Source organism: Loxodonta africana, chromosome 6, assembly GCF_030014295.1.
Source record: "Loxodonta africana isolate mLoxAfr1 chromosome 6, mLoxAfr1.hap2, whole genome shotgun sequence".
Lineage (NCBI taxonomy): Eukaryota > Metazoa > Chordata > Mammalia > Proboscidea > Elephantidae > Loxodonta > Loxodonta africana.
The window spans coordinates 124,802,860-124,819,226 of NC_087347.1; the positions used below are offsets into that span (position 1 = coordinate 124,802,860).

General features: G+C 41.5%; 1 protein-coding gene across 1 annotated transcript in view; it reads left to right on the forward strand.

Annotated features, from left to right (window-relative positions):
- The window catches only part of CFAP221 (cilia and flagella associated protein 221), a 147,658-nt gene that overhangs the window by 66,542 nt on the left and 64,749 nt on the right, over positions 1 to 16,367 (forward strand). Inside the window, exons 7-8 of the mRNA XM_003416675.3 lie at positions 863 to 966; positions 11,848 to 12,007. Of these exons, the coding sequence (XP_003416723.1) occupies positions 863 to 966; positions 11,848 to 12,007 (264 nt within the window). The remainder of the gene's footprint in view (positions 1 to 862; positions 967 to 11,847; positions 12,008 to 16,367) is intronic.

Consider the following 16,367-nt stretch of genomic DNA (forward strand, 5'->3'; position numbering starts at 1 on the left):
TCCGGTTATTAATGAATGCTTGAAGCTGTTTATTCTCATTTTGAGTCATACCACTCAGCAAATGAAAGTCCTGAAAACTTGACTCCATCCAAGTCATCAAGGTCGACTCTACTCTGAGGAGGCAGCTCTTCTCTAGTCATCTTTCGAGTGCCTTCCAATCTGGGGGGCTCATCTTCCGGCACTGTATCAGACAGTGTTCACTGCTATTCATAAGGTTTTCACCAGCTAATTCTTTTCAGAAGTAGACTGCCAGGTGCTTCTTCCCAGTCTGTCTTAGTCAGGAAGTTCAGCTGAAACCTGTACACCATGGGTGACCCTGCTGGTATTTGAATACGGGTGGCATAGCTTCCAGCATCACAGCAACATGCAAGCCCCCACAGTACGACAAACTGACAGACGCACCAGGGGGACTTTCTGTAAGTCCTGTTTATTCAGTATTTCCTGGGCTCCCCAAGGCCTACTTGCATGGAAGAGATTGCCTTTTTGCTATCACTGTGAATAGCCATAGAATAAACCTAACAGTATCAAGAGGCAACAAGGACAATGGTTAAGAGTTGACACCAAAGACAGTCAACCTGCATTAAACCATGGTCTGCCCCTGAGTAACCAGCTGTGTCACCTTGGGCAAAACACTTAACCCCCCTGGTGCTTCAGTTTCCTCTTCCGTAAATGGGGATAATCAGAGTACCGACCTCACAGGGTTGCTGTGCGGATTAAATTCGTTAATACGGGGAAACGCTCAGACTCGTTCCTAGTGAGTGTTGGCTGTCACTGTTGTAGTTTATCATGTAACTTAAGTTACCAAAAGAGCCGGTTATAAAGAAAAGTAATATTTTTCACTTTTTCCATTTTTGTTTTGCAGCAAGAGTTACGTTATTCCTTTGCAATGCAGCTGCCCTGTAGATTTTGAGTTTCACGTGACTTTGATTCAGGCACATCAAGCCTTTACTATTGAGCCAACATCAGGTAAGGAGAGTCACAATTTCAAATTTCTGATTCCGTTAGGGGTCTCAGATCAAACAGAGGGTTTGGAAAGGAGGCGGTCTCAAGCTCTCAGATAAAATAAGGAACATTTGAAGGTATTATTTTAAAATGTAACGTTAACGAACTTTACATATTTGACATAATATAAATTTTATTCAGACCCTTGAGAATAAGGACATGTTTGTATTATTTGTATCATACATGTACTTTAAGTAATGTCCAGGTATGTCTGTCCCAAGATTAAAACTTGAAGCCAGAAATGAATCCGTTCTATTCTAATTTTTTGCGCCTTGTACAGCCTTGGTTTTATATTCTTCTTTCAACTCAATTTCAAATAAAATGGGAATATTATTTCTTCCCAAGTTTTCAGAATCTTTGTGCAGGGCTTAATGACTTTGTCTCACGTGTCGTGTGAACAGTCTGTGTTTGCATGCCCCAGAGCACAGAGATCCCAGTGCTGCTCAGGACAGTTGAAAGTGACAGTTTTCCCCTAAAGTGGTTTCAGCCTCTTGATGTTTAGGTTTGGGATTTAACTTCTCTCCACAGTGGCCTCCACTGAACTCTAAAATAGTTGTTTTCATTTTTCTGGGTATTTATCCGTTTATTTACAACTCTTTCATCATTGCAAATGAGTATTTTGTCCATCGAATGCATGTTCAAAGAAGAAACTTTAAATTAATTTTATTATGAAATGTATATAGGTTTTTCTAGAGCACCAGGAGCCATTCTGAAGTTTTTGAAATATAAGGTAACTGCTATCTATATTGTATAAAACAGGACTTGTTTTTCTTTCTAGTGACAAGAGATTTATTATTTTTAGCTGTTTGGGCCTTCAAAATAAGAGAAAATAAGTAGTTACTAAAATTATGCTAAGCAAGATAATATTTCCGATTAAGCACAGGTAATAACTTTTTTTTTTTAATAAAAGGAGCCCTGGTGGGTTGCTATGAGTTGGAATCAACTCGACGGCACTGGGTTTTGGGTCTGGTGGCACAGTAGTAAAGCACTCGGCTGTGAACTGAAAGGTCAGCAGTTCGAACCCACCAGATGCTCTGTGGGAGAAAGATGTGGCAGCCTGTTTCCATAAAAATTTTTAGCCTTGGAAACCATATGGGGCAGTGTACTCTGTCCTACCTAGTCGCTGTGAGTCAGAATCGGCAATGGGTTTGTTTGTTTGTTTTTATATTCCAACTCATAGCAACCGTACAGGAAAGAGTAGAACTGCCCCACCGAGTTTCCAAGGAGCGCCTGCTGGATTCGAACTGCCAGCCTTTTGGTTAGCAGGTATAGCTCTTAACAACTACGACATCAGAGATCCTGTTTTATGTATAGGTAATGTTCTCACAATAGACATATTGTGTTGAGATTGAAATAATCTAGACTTTGAGAGCCTGAACTAAACTGGTGTCAGTGGCAAGGAAAAGAAATGGAGATCTGGAGGGCTAGCTGGGGATTCTTATGACCTGGCCATAAATCTCTGGAAAATGTGTCCCAAGATACAGAATATCAATCTACAAAAGGAATTTTGAAACACAACTTTTCAGGACCTGGGGACTACATAGATAAGCAAATATAATGCCGAGCATAGTTCAGTTCCCCTTACATGTAAAACACTTAAAAAAAAATTATGCAGGCCTTTTCCCAGGGTCTCAAATTATAAATTGTACAGCCACACAATTCAGACAAGCACACGATACATGAAATACTTTGGTTTGCTCCACCTGATGATAGGCTTTTCTGGTTGTTCTGGTGCCTTGTTGCATGTTTTTTTAAATTCTGTCTTTAAAGTGAAAGTAAATTGAATATACTAGTTTAGAGTCCAGAGAGAAGTGAGAGCTGGGGGCATCACAATTAGGGATCACCTGGGTTCTGATGGGTAAGGTCATCCAGGGAGTGAGTGTGGATAGAGAAGAAAAGTGGGCTGAGGACAAGCCTGGAGTGCTCAGACACTCAGAGGACAGCAAGAGGAAGGGGGTCCAGGAATAGGAACCAAGATGGAGTAACCAGTGAGCAGGAGAAAACAGGAGACTGTGGTGGCCTGGGAATATGAGAAGATGTGAACGAATGAATGATGAATGAACGAATAAAGGGGAGCCAGGGCTCTTGAATTTGCTATTTGGAATGATCTGCGTTGTGTGTATGGTGTTGCTAAAATGACTTTACAAGCTATTTTAATAGGCTGGACCCTTCAGACTCCTGGTAGCTATTTGCTGAGGCTTTGTCCATTCTTCGGTCCACCAGTCTCAGGAATTTTCTTGGTTTCCCGCTTTGTTTATGTATCAGTGCGTCTTTGACTGTTCTGTGTTTGAGGCTGTAGAATTTAGTGATGACTTTTAGCCACCTCCAGGAGAAACACCTAGGCTGCTCAGACAGTGGATCAGCGTGGGCTGGCAGATAACCAGCTGGGCTGTGCCCTTCCTGGCTGTCCTGACTTGCTGGGGAGTCTAGCCTGACTCATATGCCTTAGAGTTGGACAGCAGCAGGTCGCAGTAAGGCATTACTAGCTCCGTTTTACAAAATTGGGTCCCAAGACAAAGAACCTTGAGCTAATTTTACAGAGCTAGAGGTGTATTTATAGACAGCATCTCTGGCATGTCTTTAGTAATGATTGTCTCAAAGACTTGTGGAGACATCTGTAGTTCATCAGGCCATGAAACCACGCCTTCTTTAGGAGCTAGAAGCATCATATGTCCATGCCTTTTGGAAATTTTATAGCCAGGCTTGACAAATGAACAAGTGTCAATAAAATCAATTCCATTTTCAAGATAGTAATTGGATATCATGCCCTCAACTGTAACTAAGCTGGCCATCTGCCCACTAGGCATCCTTAAGATGCAGGTTTGCATTGTAGCCGTCAACAGCTGGATCTGCTGGTGGAGCCAGAATTATCCCGCGCTCAGGAAAAACTAGTAACAGGTTTTGTGACCTTCCTTGTACTGCTGACAAGAAATAACATAAAATTAGAACATCAGGAAAACTGTTGTTATTATTGGGAGAGCCAGCAATACATGACTTTGCTCAGATCTTTGTATTGGAGACCAGCCAAATGCTGTAAAAAATTGTTGAACTTGTTTACCTGTGACCACTTTGAAATCCTGGACGTTTGCTTAGTGTCACATCCACTAAGGAGGAATGCACCCAATTTATATAACTGGTGAATCGTAACACAGAAGGACTTGTTATGCGAGGGCTCCTGGGGGCTATATGCCCAGAGTTCTTGTATGAAGTTTCAATATTTTCATTTTCTCTCATTTTTTTAATTATGAGGAATATATAAGCCATTTACAAGTAATTTTATATCTTGCCTTTCTTTTAAAATAAAAAGTTCTTAGAACTTTATGTTGATTTGGGGGTAAGGCCAGTGCCTCTGCCCTGGCCTTGACCTTAGATTCTTTTTACTGTAGGCAGTACCCGTAGGCCCAGGGCCACCAATCCAGCAGGCAGCACATCCAGGCAAAAAACAAGCCCCTTCCCCCAGAATGAGGACCAGGGTGCCCTGGACACCGCACCCTGCATATCGAGGCCCAAGGCACCTTCATGCACCTTTGTGCCCCGGGTGGCTGGTCTGGACCTGAGCTCTTGTCTGATCACGTTGTCTCAGCTGGACTCCTTCTTACTCCTGGCAAGCCCTGCCACTGTGCTGCTGCCCACACCTCAAAATTTAGATTTCTGAAGGAAAGTTCCCTTTTTTGCCTCTTTTTTCTCCAAAGGCCTCTTGGCACCTGGTGGAGGTATTTTATCACCGTGCTCCAAAGCTAGTGCAACAACCCTCACCTGCAGGGACCAGCAGCCTCCAGGAGGCCAGGCAGAGCCAGGCAAGAATGGGGGGATGGTTGTCACTGCTTTTCCTGCCCTCATCTCCATACACCTGCAGAGGGGTGAGACAGAAGACCCTCAGAGCCCCGCACAGACTGTGCAGGGGACGGATCACCATTATCAAGGGATAGTAAACACTTAACAAAAGGGACTCTGTGACCTTTGGATCCCCAGCACACAAAGCAGGACCCATAAAATGCTTATTGGTGAATAGCCTCATCACAGCAAAGGTCTACCGATTGTATGACTATGTAGAGAAACGGGGACATACAGATATATCATTGCCAAGGATTACTTAAAGCAAGTGATAGAAATGAATGAGATACTGTCATGGATTGAATTATATCCCCCCAAAAATGTGTGTATCAATTTGGCTGGGCCATGATTTCCAGCATTGTGTGGTTGTCCTCCATTTTGTGATTTTAATTTTATGTTAAAGGGATTAGGGTGGGATTATAACACCACCCTTACCCAGGTCACATCCCTGAGCCAGTGTAAAGGGGGTTTCCCTGGGGTGTGGCCTGCACCACCTTTTATCTCTCAAGAGATAAAAGGAAAGGGAAGCAAGCAGAGAGTGGGGGGCCTCATACCACCAAGAAAGCAGCACTGGGAGCAGAGCACATCCTTTGGACCCGGGGTCCCTGTGCCTGAGAAGCTCCTCGACCAGGGGAAGATTGAGAACAAAAACCTTCCTCCAGAGCCGACAGAGAGAGAAAGACTTCCCCTGGAGCTGACACCCTAAATTTAGACTTTTAGCCTACTTTACTGTGAGGAAATAAACTTCTGTTTGTTAAAGCCACCCACTTGTGGTATTTCTGTTATAGCAGCACTAGACGACTAAGACAGATACCAAGGATTATCAGTAGTCTAAATATCTGTGCCACAGAGTCTTTACCTGCTGTGGCTAAGCAAAAGTTGGTTCTTCCCAGGAAATGTAAAAGTGAACTGGCAGTCAAAAGTCTCAAGGTTTATATTTAATTTCTTTGCCGTAATTCTCTAGGACTAAATTTTAAAAGGGACCTTTCCAGAGTCAGCCCAGTCCTTGTGTTCTGACCTGTAGATTCGCCTGCATTTGGCATTTTTATGGAGCAACAGAAAGGCCTAGTGCCTTGGGAAACGCATCCCAGAGGCTTGGCATTGTAACGCAATTGCTTCTGCTTTTTTAAGACTTTTTTTCAAGTAGGTCAAGTATCAGTTTTTTGGAGAAATACTTCCTTTTCCTGACATGTTAATAATAATTTAATATGTAAATTATTACTCGTTTTATTTGGCACAAACATCGGGAAGGACACATTTAAAGGATACACGCTGTATGCCAGGCATATATTATTTTCTCCTTTAAACCTTGCCGCATTTTACAGATGAGAAAACTGAGCCTCAGGTAGAGTAAACAAACTAAGTCACAGCGCTTATACAAGGATGAACAAGGATATGAGCCAGAGTCTGTGTAGTCTCTGAGACCTTTCTCTTGGCCGTACCCACTGGGCAGGTGGCAGTGGCCTGAAATTGTTAGCACATGAGTCAGATGGAAGAAAGACCCTGAAGTCTTCCCTTCTGTAATCCATTGAATCTAAAACACTGTTACAGTTTGTCAACAGCTTGTTTATGAATGATTTTAAAATTTTTTATTGCAGTGAAAATATCCTTATCCTGTAAGTGATTTATTTTTAAACTAGGTACCTGTTACATTTTGATTAAGTAGTTTACTCAAATTCGCATAGCTATTGAAACCCTAAGTCTTGGAAGTTTAAAACGAATACTTCAAGTGTGTGGGTTAGATGGCTCTCCGACAATTTAAGGAGAATAATGTGTACTTTTGGAGATTTTCGAAGAAAATGTTATTTAAAAACTATAACAATATTGTAATAACACTGTATGGGCATGTAGGAAAAATTTTTAAATGATCCTCATTTGGGCCTTATTCTCCTAAAAAATAATCTGCTTTTAGTTTTCCATCTCCTTGTAGTAACTGGCCATTTTTATGCACATGTTTTACATAATTACAATCAAGGCAAAGACACAGAATTATTTTCTGGTGATTTCCTTTATCATTATATCATTTTTCAAGGTTGTTACATTTGCTTCAGAACACTCATTTTATCAATAAATCAGGTTTTTTGGGTTTTTTTTTTTTTAAGTTTGGTTTATTTCTCATTTTTTTCTCTCCTCTCCATCTGTCCCACCACCTTCCCTGCCCTGTGATTTAACATTATCCCTGGAGTGCGTTAAGGGCAAGAATCTGGAATTTCAGCCAGACGAAATTGGACTGAAACCATAAAATGGTGCTTTTGTTCTGAAATGAAGTAGTAATTTTCAGGGTGCCTTTCTACACTTTTATAACATGAGCTTTCACTCTCCTTTCTGCCAGTGTTAGCTTTTGCTGAGCGACAAGCTGTGACTACGTGGCACGCCTTTTACAGCTGTCAACATTTGACAATCAGCGGCAACCATGTTCCCTGCACAGGGCTGGTGTCCTTGTTAATGGAGAAAGCAGCTATCTGGTTGCCTAGGCTACCTCTCCACAGCCATGCTTGATGTATTAGGTCTGGGCTTGGAGCACTTAAAAATAAATCAGCCAGGTCAAGGCAACCATTAATCTTTGCTCTTTTTTTTTTTTTAAAGTTAATGAGCTGGAGCAATAGAATGTTCTTAGTCTAAAGTCCCAAATGAATTGTGGGTCAAACAAGTATATCTCCTGACCAAGTGGGCGGTCAAGGTGTTGGACTTCAGGGTATCATGGAGAAAGGCAGCTTCCATTCAGCTGAGCTGAGGTCACCTGAGAGAGCCAAGCTTTTCTGCTAATTCACTCTTCCCTGCAGAGGGCTCAGCTAGTGGCCGTCCAGTCAGTTCTGACTCCTGGCGATCCCGTACGTGTCAGAATAGAACTGCTCCACAGGGTTTACAATGGCTGCTTTTCCAGAAGTAGATGCCCAGGACTTTCTCCCTGGGCACCTCTGGGTGACTTGAACCTCCAACCTTTTGATTAGCAGCCAAGCGTTAACCGTTTGCAAAAACCACCCAGGAACTCCCAAATGATTAAAAAATCATTTAAAGATTTTGGCTCCTGCTCTTAAGAAGTTGACAAATACCTCTTTCCGAAGCACCATGCTAGAGATCCAGGAAGAGAAAAGAGCTCTGAGGCCTGGTGTCTGTGTAAGGGGCTTCCAGTCTAGCTGGAAGACATATGAACTTTCAAAGGGAATGATTCAAGTAACACATGAGTACTATAGAGCTGACAAGTTTAGGGAAGTGCACAGTCTGTGGTTGGTGAGTCAGGAGGAGTCTCATGGAGTGTGTAGACTGATGTGGACTTTGAAGTTTAGGTTCATTCGCTCAGTCAACAAGTATTTACTGAGTGGGGACACGGTAATAAATAGGCACTTACTTTCATGAAACTTACATTCTGATGTAGGGGAAGAGAGACAGCAAATGAAATAGTTTTAGAAAGTACAATGAAGAAACTAAAAGAAGGTAATGTGTGTAATAGAGCGTGACAGAGGATGGGGGGGCAGTGCCCTTTAGATGGGGCAATCAGGGAAGGCCTCTCTGAGGAGGTGACATTTGAACTAAGACCCTAATGATGAGACAGAGTCATTCCTGTGAAGATCTAGAGAGAGAGCTTTCCAGGCTGAGGGAACAACCAGTTCAAAGGCCCATCTAGAATATAACTTTGTGAGACCTGGGACTTCATTTTGTTTATTGATGTATCTCGAGTGCCTAAAACAGTGCCTGGCACACAATAAGTGCTCAGTAAATACTTGCTGAATGGCTGAATGAAAGGTCCATGTGGCTGAGCACAGTGAGCAAAAGAGTAATATAAAGCTCAGAGGAGAGGTAGACGGGGAGGAGGGTATTCCGAGCATGTATGAGGGAACATACCAGGCCTCTGTGGGGATGGTGCAGAGACCAGCTGTGCAAGGGCAGAAAGCAAACCAAAGAGCCTTCAGTGAAGTCAGAGAGAACATAAGCCCTGGTAGCACTAGTACACCTATCCATCCTCCCTCTCTGCCACCTGCTTTCACCCATCTTTCCCTACCTCCCTTCTTTTTTATGTTTATTGAGCAGTTACCATGTTCGGAGTCCCACTGGCACCAGAGATATAAAGGAAGAATAGAGCATAGCTTGATATTTGACTTTGGAGTGACTGCTGGTCCATCCTGAAGACATGAAAGAACCAAATTACACAAAAATATTTTTAAAAATCCAAACTTGTTTCTGACAAGTTGATTCCAACTCATAGCGACCCTATGGGATGGAGTAGAACTGCCCCATAGGGTTTCCAAGGAACAGCTGGTAGATTCGAACTGCTGACCTTTTGGTTAGCGGCCAAGCTCTCACACAAACATAGGGAAGTGAATTATTGGACACAAATTCTTATGTGTATTTCTAGTTTTTCCTTGTTGCTTTATAGCATTTACATTTACATCTGGTAATTAGTTATTGTCTTGTTGTTAGGTGCCATCAAGTTGGTTCTGACTCATAGCAACCCCATGTACAACAGAACAAAACACTGCCAGATCTTGTGCCACTCTCACAAACATTGCTGTTTGAGGCTATTGTTGCAGCCACTGTGTCAGTCAATCTCCTTGAGGGTCTTCCTCTTTTTCCATGACCCTCTACTTTACCAAGCAAGATGTCCTTCTCCAGGGACTGATCCCTCCTGATAACATGTCCAAAGTATGTGAGAAGAAGTCTCCCATCCTCGCTTCTAAGGAGCATTCTGGCTATACTTCTTCCAAGATAGATTTGTTCATTCTTCTGGCAGCCCATGGTATAGTCAATACTCCTCGCCAACACCATAATTCAAAGGCGTCAGTTCTTCTTCGATCTTCCTTATTCATTGTCCAGCTTTTGCATGCACATGAGGAAATTGAAAATATCATGGTTTGGGCCAGGCACATCTTAGTCTTCAAAGTGACATCTTTTTTTTTTTTTTAACACTTTGAAGAGGTCTTTTGCAGCAGATTTGCCCGATGCAATACATGGTATGATTTCTTGACTGTTGCTTCCATGCGTGTTGATTGTGGATCCAGGTAAAATGAAATCATTGACAACTTCAGTCTATTCTCTGTTTATCATGATATTGCTCGTTGGTCCAGTTGTCAGGATTTTTGTTTTCTTTACGTTGAGGAGTAATCCATACTGAAGGCTGTGGTCTTTGATCTTCGTCAGTAAGTACTTCAAGTCCTCTTCACTTTCAGCAAGCAAGGTTGTGTCATCTGCATATTCTCAGGTTGTTAATGAGTCTTCCTCCAATCCTGATGCCCGTTTTTCTTCAGCCAGTCCAGTTTTTCAGATTATTTGCTCAGCATACAGATTGAATAAGTATGGTGAAAGGATATAACCATGATACACACTTTTCCTGACTTTAAACCACAAAGCATGCCCTTGTTCTGTTCGAACAAGGCATAGACAAGTGAGTGTTTCCAGCATTGCATCCATTTGTTGAAATATGTCAATTGGTATTCCATCAATTTCTGGAGCCTTGTTTTTCTCCAGTGCCTTCAGTGCAGCTTAGACATCTTCTTTGGTACCCTTGGCTCTTGATCATATGCCACCTCTTGATATGATTGAATGTCAGCTAATTCTTTTTGGTACAGTGACTCTATTTATTCATTACACCTTCTTTTGATGCTTCCTGCTTCATTCAATATTTTGCCCATAAAAACTAAGCCAAACTGGCTGCCATTGAGTCAATTCCAACTCATAGGACAGAGTAGAACTGTCCCATAGGGTGTCCAAGGAGTAGCTGGTGGATTCGAACTGCTGACCTTTTGGTTAACAGCCAAACTTTTAACCACTGTGCCAGCAGGGCTCCATTTTGCCCATAGAGTCTTTCAGTATTGTAACTGGGGGCTTGAATTTTTTTCTTCAGTTATTTCAGCCAGAGAAATGCCAAGTGTGTTTTTCCCTTTTGGTTTTCTAACTCCAGGTCTTTGCACATTTCATTATAATACTTTGTCTTCTCAAGCTCCCCTTTGAAATCTTCTGTTAGTTCTTTTACTTCATCATTTCTTTCATTCTTAGCTGTTTGATGTTCAAGAGCAAGTTTTGGAGTCTCTTCTGACATCCATTTTGGTCTTTTTTTTTTTCCTGTCCTTTTAATGACCTGCTTTCTTCATGTATGATATCCTTGATGTCCAATCCCACAACTCATCTGGTCTTCATTCATTACTGTTCAATGCATCAAATCTGTTCTCGAGATGATCTCTAAATTCAGGTGGGATATACTCAAGGTTGTACTTTGGGTCTTGTGGACTTCTTTTAACTTTCTTCAGTTTCAACTTGAATTTGCATACAGGCAATTGATGGTCTGTTCCGCAGTTGGTCCCTGGCCTTGCTATGGCTGATGATATTGAGCTTCTCCATCACCTGTTTCCACAGATGTAGCTGAATTTGGTTCCTGTATATTCTATCTGGTGAGGTCAAAATGAAAAGTCACCGTTTATGTTGTTAAAAAAGGTGTTTCCAATGCATTGGTTGTTGGTCTTGCAAATTACAGTTCTAAGATTTTATTTTTGATTCACTAATACTTACATATACATATATATAAGATACCATATATAGTATAATATATATATCAGCTGATATATATGTATATGTAGATATATATTATATAGGAGTCCCTAGGTGGTGCAAACGGTTCACTCACTTGGCTGCTAAACTGAAAGATTGATGGTTCAAGTCCACTCAGAGGCAGCTTGGAAGAAAGTCCTGGCAATCTACTTCCCAAAAATCAGCCATTGAACACTCTATGAAGCACAGCTCTACTCTGACACACGTGGGGTCGCCGTGAGTCAGAATCGACTCAATGGCAATTAGTCTTTACGTAATATATATATGACACAAATAATTATTATAAAGGACTAATGTAGAAATCGATAAATAAGATCAGTGTAAATGTGCAGAAGTTGATTCAATGTAAATGTGCCGAAGTATTTAATGAAAAGACTAGGCAAAGATAATAGAGTATATTGCATGTGTTGGCCTCTTTGACTGGATTTGGCAGGAAGAGATTATCATGGTTTCTCATTTCTTTCCTCTCAGGAATAATTCCAGCTAATGGGAAGGTGAATGTGACTGTCAAGTTTACACCATTTCAGTATGGGACTGCACAGATCAAAGTGCAGTTATGGATTTCCCAGTTCAACTCCCAGCCTTACGAGTGTGTGTTCACGGGGACGTGCTACCCCAGCATGGCTTTAAAGTAGGCCTTCTTTGGAATGTTCGGTTTACTCTTAAAGTGTTTTTTGAAAATCCAAATCTTCCTTTCTTCCATTCTGTTTTTCGTTCTTGTGACAGAATGCCATCAAACACTTACTTAAAATGAACATAAAATATACTTTGAAATATAACAGTAATTCATAGAATATCTCTGTACCAGTAGGACTAGTTGCTTCTGCAAAAGGGGGTAGAAATGGGTGAGAGAAAGGGGTTTTCAAGACATACTTTCTTTTCACTGATGACATCTGATATGCCATTTGAATTTTTGACCACGTTGCTGTCTATTCAAAAATTTTAATAATGAGGCTAGAACAAAATAACTGTTTTTAGAGTTTAAATATAACACTATAACTAATTGAGTGCCTGCTGTGTGCTCTGCCCAGTGCAAAGCCCCATGGGAAATGTCCCATGCCCTTAGATACAAAAGAGAAGTAGAAATTTGTCACACACGAGAAGACCAGAACTGAAATGTGCTGTACAGAAGTGTCTTTTTTTTTATAAACACCATCAAAATTCGAGTTAGAAGAAAGACGCGAGATGGGATTTTTACTCCATAACAGATCTTTTCTGAGCATCCTCTTTTATTTGAATATGAGCTGATATTTTTATATCTCAATGTATGTGGTTAACATTAAGTTTTTTCTTAATGCACATGATTTTTATAAAAGTTAAAAGGAAAAGTTGTCACAATGTAAATACTAATCTTGAAAAATCCTTAAAATTACTTGGAAAATTAAAAATAAATACCTTAATTTTCTTCCTCTTCCTTTCATAACTAGGGATACATAACATGTTAACACCACTGGGCATATTAAAAGTTCAATAACAATCTTATACCAAAGTATGATTAAATTCCATGCTTTATTATACATTTATTCCATGATTTTCTTCCTAAATGTTTAAAGTAGCCTAAATCAACTGTGGGATTTTAGCGTGGGTTGCTGAACCCAAACCTGCAAGAAACCACAATCACCTGGGCAACAAACAAGTAGGACTGAATACAAATGAAGAATAGTGCTCATTTTTCTGATGTCAGCTACTGGCCTAAAAAAAAGTGTTATTTGCCCTCTCTTGTAACGTGCTGCAGTGTGTCAATGGCTTCTTACCAGTGGGGTTTTTACCTGTACATGTGCTTCCACAGACCCGTTCTCAGATACACAAGCACACCCTTGAAGAGTAGAAGCACAATACAAATGCAGATCACACTGTTTCTAAACTACAGTGCAACCTGTGAAAGCCGGAACCTGTGTAAAGTGGAAACCTGTCAGAGAAGGAAGACGCAAACATTTCCCACTAATAGAGAGTGATAGAAAAGTGATGGTTGCACCCTGTCAAAGGAGGAAAACTTTCGAGACCCGGGAAAACAAGGCCCGTCGAGCTCCAGCTCTTACAGGTTTCACCGTAACGTGTTTTGGTTTCCCAACTAGAGTTTGTGTCGTATTTAATACACTTTTGATTTTTTTCAAGGGCTATGTCTCAAGACCTACATTTCTCCCCAAACTGCAGATAGTACTCTCACATACAGATTCTACCATGAAGGAAAAGAATTACACTGGCTGTAGTACCCTCGGAAAATTTCAGAGATTGCTTTTCTCATTTCAGAACAGGGTGTGTGGACCTACGCACATCCTAAGTTTTGCACTGCCAAATTCCACATTTAACTCTTTAGTTTATCACTTTCTTAGACCCCTTCATTTCCATCACTAGCACTAGCAATCACATCTCTTTACAAGACTATTTTTCACACTCTCGATACTGCTCCCAGGATTTACGGCAGAGGTGATGGCAGAGCTCACTTGAGATGTGGATGCTAGGCCGCAGCTCAGTCCCCAACTCTGCGCTTCATCCTTGCACATGAGGACATGTCAGCCAATGTGGGCTTCACCAAATGACAGCTTCTTCCATGCCATGGACCTTTGAGGACACTCTTAAACAGGTGGATGTTAAATCAGAGATTGCTAGCATATATCCCATATTATCCAGTGGGGTGTATTCAGTAGGTACTCAGCAAATGCATATTGACTGTCAGAATGAGTGAATTTTAGTATATTCCTACCTAGTTTCTGTATGGAGTTTCTGGCTGATGCAAACAGTTAAGGGCTTGGCTACTAACTGAAAGGGTGACAGAATCCACTCAGAAGTGCCTCAGAAGAAAGACCTGGTGAGCTACATCAGAATGACAGCTCCACAGAAACTAGCTTATCTAACTTCTGTAATGTCATGGATATGTATAATCCTGTAAAACAGGTGTTACAATCATAAGTTATGTAATCCTATAAAACACATTCTTGTTTAAAGAAATGCTTGAGAGGCGGGGCCAAGATGGCGGAATAGGCCGATGCTTCCAGAGATCCCTCTTACAACAAAGACTTGAAAGAGCAAGTGAAACGATTATATTTATGACAAGCGCTGAATAACAAAGGCAAGGTTAGAAAATGGACTGAGCGGCAGGGGGAGGAAGAGACAGTTCAGAATCTGAGAGGAGTTACTGGACCTGAATCGCCAAGATCCTTCAAGCACCATTTCCAGAAGCAGCTGGTGCGGGCTGATAGTAGCGTTCCACCGCAGTTTCTTCAGAGAGAAGCAGCCACTTACACAGCCTACTCACACCTCCGGAACTAGAGAAGAACGTCACTCTTGGCAAAAGCTAAGTACTTGCAGATATTTTACCATGCCTCCCTGCCCCCAAGCTGGCTTCAGTGGCTGTTGATTTCCCTGGGACTGAGATAGGTCCTGTTGAGTGCCCGGAGCCATGCTCCCAGCCTTGGAGTAAGAATAAATTCACAATTGGGGGAAAAGATAATTTGCCAGCTCCACTTTTTTACCAACCAGGGGAGCTCGGGACAGAAGCGGCTCCTGTCCAGGCATAAATGGTCTATGGACTTTGAATACCTTTCACCCCTGCATGGACCTGTGAGGGCCTATTTCAGGAGACTAGGCCCTTGTTGGCAGACTGCAACTGTTTCAGCTGTGCGGTAGAGACGTGGGTGTTTGATATTTGACACTGCTTTACCTATTAAACACGGTCTTCATCTACCCACATCAGGGGCTAAGGACTGGTGGCTCCCCTCAAGTCACCCAGCCACCCATGACAGTGGTCCAAGAATAACTAGTATCTCCCAGTCCTTACAACCAAAAACATTGGGTGCCCATGGTCCATCTGCAGAACCCACCCACCTGTACACTGTAGGGAACAGGGACATGCTTTCCTCACACACACTTGGGGGACAGTTCTTAGCACCCTGCCTTGTTCAGAGCATGACCCCGCACTTCAGATACTTGTACCCACACCAATCACACCTGCCCCTTTAAGACTGTAGGACAGAGCCCGTACCACACACTTGATGATCAGCTACCTGGACACCTGAGCTGAATTCATACAAGAAAAGTGAATGGACTCCTAGACTGATATACCTGATAACAGTTCTAGCCATCTGGTGACAGGACATCAGAGCTTCAAAGGTGAAGATAGTCAAGGTAGCTCACTCAAGCAACCCATCTGGGCATATCAAAACAAAACAAAGCAAGAAGCTAGGATACAATAAGCAAACATAAACTAATACAATAACTTATAGATGGCTTGGAGACAACAGTCAATATCAAGTCACATAAAGAAACAGACCATGATTGCCTCAACAAGCTCTCAAAACAAAGAATCAATGGATCTTCTGGATGAAAGTGCCTTCCTGAAATTCCTGGGTACAGAATTCAAAAGATTAATATATAGAACTCTTCAAGACATCAGGAACTAGATCAGGAAGGAGATCAGGCAACATGCAGAACAAGCCAAGGAACACACAGATAAAGTAGTTGTAGAAATTAAAAAGGTTCTTCAAGAACATAATGAAAAATTTAATAAGCTGCAGGAATCCATAGGGAGACAGCAATCAGAAATTGAGAAGATTACCAATAAAATTACAGAATTAGACAACTCAGTGGAAAGTCAGAGGAGCAGAATTGAGCAAGTAGAAGGCAGAATTTGTGAGCTTGAAGATAAAGCACTTGACACCAATATATTTGAAGAAAAATCAGATAAAAGAATTTTAAAAAATGAAGAAACCTTCAGAATCATGTGGGACTCTATCAAGAGAAACAACCTACAAGTGATTGGAGTACCAGAACAGGGAGGGATAACAGAAAATACAGAGAGAATTGTTGAAGATTTGTTGGCAGAAAACTTCCCTGATATCGTGAAAGACAAGAAGATAGCAACCCAAAATGCTCATTGAACTCCACATAAGGTAGATTTTAAAATAAAGTCACCAAGACATAACCAAACTGGCCAAAACCAAAGATAAAAAGAGAATTTTAAGTGCAGCTAGGGATGAACAAAAAGTCATATA